Raw genomic sequence first — 6,408 nt, forward strand, 5'->3', positions numbered from 1 at the left:
AGGACTGGAACACTGGATGAGGGAACCTGTGGAAGAGGAAGGTAAGTTGGGACCTAGTTGTCTTCCACACCCTCACCCCACAGCCCCTCCTTTTTCAGCATGTCCTCCACCATATTGTGGTAATTATCCTGTGTTGAGTATTAAGGATGGCAGCATGGAGAATGAAAATGGCGTGGTGCTGCGCCTAACTGGAGGGCAGGCGGAGTGTGAGTATGAGGACCAGCACCGCCCTAAGCCGCAGCAACAAAACATAGTAATAGGACCTACAAAGACAGCACCACCTGCCGCTCAGGTCCAGACCCATGTGCATCATAAGGAGGAGGAGGACGAGGAAGGAGAAGAAGAATGGTCCAGTGCAGCAGGAGCAACAGCTAGGTCTCCTCCGGAAATATTAGCCGATGAGGCAGAGAGATTGGTGGAGATGATTCGCAAACGACTTGAGGAAGAAGAACTGACTGATAAACTAAAAAAACAAAAAGGAGTAGCTGAAGAGAAAACAGTCCCGCCTTCGGATGTGAGGAAGAAGGTGCATCTTAAGGTGCATTTACCTAAGGTAAGAGGTGTTGACTCCTGGGATGGATGGATGCAGGGCACTCTGGAAGAGGATATAGATGAGTGTAGTGTGATTCAGAGTGCAGGAGTGGATGAAGATGACTCAAGAGGATGGCCCGCGTTTGGATCTCGAAGAGAGCGAGAGGAGATGGAGGAACAATGGCTTCGCAGTGGAGGAGAGCTTGGAGGTCATCCTATGTGGAGAAGAAGTCAAATGAAAGTGGCAGAAAAACCCCAGGGGGAGGTCGTGCGATTCCCCAGTTCTGCATTGGGAATGCCCCTAGTGGTTGCAGCAGGAGGTGAGAGAAGATATAAACCATATGGGGTAGGGGATGTTACATCACTGGCGCAGATGCTCCCACCCATCATTGATGGAGGCGCGGGCTGGCTGAGACAACTTGATAAAGTGACATCAGGCACACAGCTCGCCTTGGGGGATTTTCGAGCCATAGCTGGTCGGTCTATGACAGTTACTGCGCTGGAGGAAATCCAGGTGCTGGCAGCTGTCACCACTAGACCAGACTCTACACCCTTTTTTAGAGTACAGGAGCAGATTGGGAATGCTGTGCGCGAGCAATATCCAACTCCGAATGCGGCTGCCATTACAAAGTTAGAATGGAAGCCTGATCAAAATCCCAGAGATTATGTAGAGCAGGTGAAAGAGAAGTGGTTGCAGAACACAGGTTATAATCCTTCGGTACGTGGCCTTCATCAGGTTTGGTTTAGACAGGCAGTGCTAGAGGGAGTACCAGAACAGGTAAGAGAAAAAATTTTGGATCACCCTGATTTAGAAGGAGCAGATGCACATCGCTGGGAGAGACACCTGGTGCATCATTTGGATAAATACAAGCAAGAGAAAGATAAAAAGAAAGGGGAGTTGGAGGAGTTTCAGGAACAATTGCTTAAGCTTAACTTGGGAGAAGCGAGACAGAAGGTAAGTGAAAAGAAAAAAGAGAACAAATTAACTGATTTGTCAAAGGTGATGGTAGCTCAAGAATGCCCACCTGAGCCTAATAGACCTGAATTTAACCCAAATATTTATCCAATGAATCCCTGGACACATTATGATGGTTTACAGAGTGCACCCATGGCCAGCTGGGGAGGTAATGTGTGGGCCAGTAGAGGAAGGGCAAGTGGTCGTGGTGGCCCGGTGGGTGTGAGAGGCACCCTGGGGTATGGAAGGGGTGCGCCTGGAGCGGGTCGTGGGCCTAGAGGTGTCTGTTGGATGTGTTATCAGCCTGGGCACTGGGCGAAAGACTGTCCACAGCAGCCACAAATTCAACAGCAAATGGGCCCGCCTCAAGGAGGAAGGGGTGGTCCGTACTATCAGGCTCCAAACCCACACATGGTCCCCGGACCAAGACCCCAAATGCCAACCTGGGAGACCGGCTGGGGCAGCCAGGACTGGCAGCAGTGACACACCCCACAGGGAGGCCGAAGAGAGGGGGGAAAGGCAGACCCCTTACTCTCAATGACGGTGAATGGACTGACTCTGCCGTTCCTTGTTGATACGGGAGCTACTTATTCAACCATCCAAGAAGTTCCTGATAACACTAAATTATCTGGGGACGAGGTCAGCGTGGTCGGCTTCTCTGGGGTTTCAATGACATTGCCAGTGACTGTTCCTTTAAAGACTGAAATTGGAAAGCAAGCAGTGGCTCATCCATATGTCATTTCAGCGCAGGTGCCTGTGAACTTGATGGGGCGAGACCTGCTCATCAAACTGGGAGCTGTGATCATGTGTGGGCCTGATGGTTTAACAGTGACTTTGAAGGATGGCACACAGCTTCCTTGTGTGGCCACAAGTACGAGAGGACAGTGGCTGCTGTCTGAGGACATTGACCGTACAGCAGAAATTTACTGGGCCCGGCTGACGACTTCTAACGGCATCCTGGCACACTTCCAGCTCTGGCGGCCCTGGATCATGGCCCTGGACGTGTATGCTCCACCTATTGACCCATACCACGTGACACTCTTTTATGATCGCGAAAATACTGAGTGGTATGAAGACCTGTTCCATGAATTCCTGGAGGGGAAAGCATGGCAGGTCTCTACCAGGGATATTTATGTTGGACCGCAGGGGGTAGCAGCCCTGGTCCACTTGGCGGAGGAACAAAAGAGCTGGTTTCGAATGGGTGATGAATCTGTGCCTCATGTGTCTCTAGCGGTTCATTCTGGACATCAAGCGAAGGACTTGGGTCCCATGATACGTGTAGCTTCACGAGCAATTGATTGGCAACTTACACAGATTCCTGATGTTTCCTTCTCCCCAAGTACTAAAACTTACAGAATTTCAATATCCCACACAGATGACACTATATTGGAACATCGTCACATACGTAGGACACATGGCAGGGAACTGACAGATCATCCAGAGGCTGTTAAAGGCCTCTCACAGTTGCCTCACACACTGTGGTCACAGGGGCCTACAGATGTTGGCTTAACCACCTGTTCGCCTGTGACCTTTGAACTTAAATCTGACATTCCAATATGGCGTCCACAGTACCGACATTCACCACAGGCAGAGGAAGGCATTGCAGAGACTATTGAAGGGCTGTTAAAGGTGGGGGTGTTGGAGCCTTCCACGTCTCAATGGAACACGCCCATTTTACCAGTGGAAAAGCATGGCACAGGCAAATACCGTATGGCTCATGATTTGCGGGCTATTAATGCAATTTTGAAAACTAAAACTGTGCCAGTTCCTAATCCATTTACTGCATTGACTAATCTCTCCCCAGATCAGCGTTGGTTTACATGCATTGACCTCGCAAATGCCTTCTTTTGTTTACCTTTGCACCACTCTCTGCGTGATGTGTTCTCTTTCTCTTACAGGGGTCAACAGTTAAGGTATACTCGGTTGCCACAGGGATTTGCTCTGTCACCGGGGATTTTTAACCAAGTGTTGAAGCAGATGTTGGAACCGTGTGTGATGCCGGCTGGCTGCACTCTGGTTCAATATGTGGACGACCTCCTGATCGCCGCTCCCACGGCAGACGCTTGCTTTCAGGCCACCATGACCGTGCTCAGGAGACTGGCGGAGGCGGGCTTTAAAGTGAGTAATGAAAAATTACAGTTGGTGAGACCACAGGTGACTTTTTTAGGGAGAGAGGTGAAACAGCATATGGTGGGGATGATGGCTGCTCATAGAAGTGCCATTCTCTCCCACTCGCGACCGGAGACTGTGAAAGAGATGCTTTCCTTTTTAGGTCTCACAGGCTACAGCCGGCAGTACATTCCAGACTATGTGGGCCATACTAAGCCTTTGCGTGATTTGGTGAAGCAGCATGGCATGAGAGACCTGACTGCTAAGTTGAACTGGACTACTGACGCTGAACAATGCTTTATTTCTTTGAAACAGGACCTTTCTCGTGCAGTAGATTTGGCTGTGCCAGACTACAACAGGGACTTCTTCTTAGATGTTTCTGAAACAAAAGGGGTGGTGAATGGCGTTTTGTTTCAGAAAAAAGGGGGAGGCAGACAGGTTTTAATGTACATCAGTGTATGTTTAGACAATATGGAGAAAAGGCACCCTACATGCACTCAGCATGTAGCTGGAGTGGCAAAGGCCATCCAGAAAGTTGCACATATAGTCAGAGGACACCCACTGAGAGTTTTAACAACACACAGTGTGGTGGCTTATGTTAACTCACAGGCCTTCACCATGACCCCACTTAGACAACAGAGGCTCAGCAAAGTGCTGGAGGCCCCAAATTTGACTTTTACACATGATGGGATAAACATGGCAGACCAAATGGGGTCAGGGGAACCGCACGACTGCGCCCAGGCGGTGTGGAGAGAAGAGAAAACAAGACCAGATCTCAAAGCGGAAGCCATGGAAGGAGCAGAGGATCTCTTCACAGATGGCTGCTGCTTCAGGGATGAGAAGGAGGGGCTCAAGGCAGGCTATGCAGTGGTAAGTAAGAGAGGGGAGCAGCTGGAGGTGATCAAAGCAGCAAAGTTGGAAGGGCAGCAGTCAGCGCAGAGAGCAGAGGTGGTTGCACTGATTGAAGCTCTGAAATATGCTCAAGGAAAGAAGATAAACATTTACACTGATTCAGCCTATGCCTTTGGAGCTGCACATGTGGAGTTGAGTCAGTGGAAGAGAGCTGGATTCCTCACTACCAATCAACAACCAATCAAACATGAGAAGGAGATGAAGGCCCTGGAAGAAGCCCTGGAAGGACCCCTGGAGGTAGCAATCATAAAGTGCAAGGGGCACGATGATTCGGCCACTTGGGTTGCTCGAGGTAATCGAGCAGCGGATGAAGCAGCCAAAAAGGTGGTTGGCTACACGGGGATCAGACAAATGGTAAGTGTGGGAATGGATTGGGAAGAAAATCCAAGGCTGGAACGCGAAGAGATCATAAAAGAACAAGAGAAGGCCTCTCCAGAAGAAAAGTCACTCTGGAAGGAGAGAGGAGCTATAAAGGTAAGCAACATTTGGAGGGGGCCAGATGGAAGACCAGTGTTGACGGCAGATTTGGCAGAGAAAAAGATCAGAGAAGCTCATGGCCTTGGACATGTGGGTGTGGCCCAGATGGAGAGGAATCTCTGTCATTGGTGGCACCCATTCCTGAAAGACATGTTGAGGGAACATGTGCGAACCTGCCTTATCTGTGGCCAACACAATCCTAAACCTACAGTGAAACCAGAGATGGGTAAGTTTCCCCTGACACAGAGGCCGGGCCAGGAAATAGTGATTGACTACACAGACATGGTGACACCAGTGAGGGGTTTTAGATACCTGCTGGTATGTGTGGATAGTTTGACAGGGTGGCCAGAGGCGTGGCCAGCCCGGAGAGAAGACAGCACAACAGTCATTAAGTGTTTGGTAAATCATTATATTCCCTGGCATGGATTCCCAGAGAGAATTAGATCAGATAATGGGACACATTTTAAGAATAAACATCTACAGGAAGTGGAATCCATGCTAGGGTTGCAACACAGGTTCGGGACAGTTTATCATCCACAGTCTCAAGGTAAGGTCGAACGAATGAATCAAAATTTAAAAAATAAATTGGCTAAGATCTGTGCACAGACTAAAATGGATTGGGTTGATGCATTACCAATAGCGCTTATGAGCATTAGATGCTCAGTAAATCAGTCCACCGGGTTTACTCCTTATGAGTTGTTCACCGGGAGACAATTTCCTGGACCCACTGCAGGGGTGCCAGCTTTAAGACAAGAAATGCCTATGTTTGAACATTTAAAGCAATTTAAAACACTAAAAGCTCTTGTCTTAAGTTTTGCATCACAGGTGACCGCAGGCCAAGGACAGGAGCAGACGGTGCCAGAGGCAAAGTGGGTGTGGCTGAAGGTCTACAAACGAAAGTGGAACGAGCCCAGGTGGACAGGCCCATTCGAGGTGGAGACCAGGACCTCACACGCGGTCCGACTGAAAGGGAAAGGCGGAACCTGGTACCACTGGAGCCAGTGTGCTGTAGCGGAAGAGCCTAAGAGGTCGGAAAGGCTCTCTGCAAAGGAAAAGAGGGGGAACTCGGCTGAGACCCCCCACATGGATCCCAGCCCAGGGACAGAATAAATCCCTGATCCATGCAACGACTGAAGGGTAGTCTACCCCGGAAGTTGAAGAAAGAAGACCAACAGAGAATCACCCGACTCAGAAGAGAAAGTTTTTTTTTTTTTTTTTTTTTTCAAAACAAACAAAACAAAACAAAACAAGTGAAATTACATTGGACACAAAAGGGACAACCAAAATGGGGTTATGGGGAAATTGGAGAGCAATGGTAATGTTAGGAGTGATAGCTGTCGTAATTGTAACTGTGATTTTTCTTGAAAGTGAATTGCCCAGAGACAGATCTGAGTCCATTCCGGGGATACCACCTTCACAGGCCA

The 6,408-nt window shown here is 49.1% G+C and overlaps 1 protein-coding gene across 1 annotated transcript; it reads left to right on the top strand.

The window, feature by feature from the left end:
• Positions 1-904: 904 nt before the first annotated feature.
• LOC148106088 (uncharacterized) lies at positions 905-1,969 on the top strand. Its single transcript, XM_087852567.1, has one exon. The coding sequence runs from the start codon at positions 905-907 to the stop codon at positions 1,967-1,969; it is 1,065 nt and encodes a 354-aa protein (XP_087708693.1).
• Positions 1,970-6,408: the final 4,439 nt, after the last annotated feature.

Source organism: Neolamprologus brichardi, chromosome 2 (assembly GCF_056152115.1).
Source record: "Neolamprologus brichardi isolate AB-2024 chromosome 2, ASM5615211v1, whole genome shotgun sequence".
NCBI lineage: Eukaryota > Metazoa > Chordata > Actinopteri > Cichliformes > Cichlidae > Neolamprologus > Neolamprologus brichardi.

Coding starts and splice junctions, on each gene's coding strand:
- LOC148106088 (XM_087852567.1), top strand. CDS start 905: ATGCTCCCACCCATCATTGATGGAGGCGCGGGCTGGCTGAGACAACTT.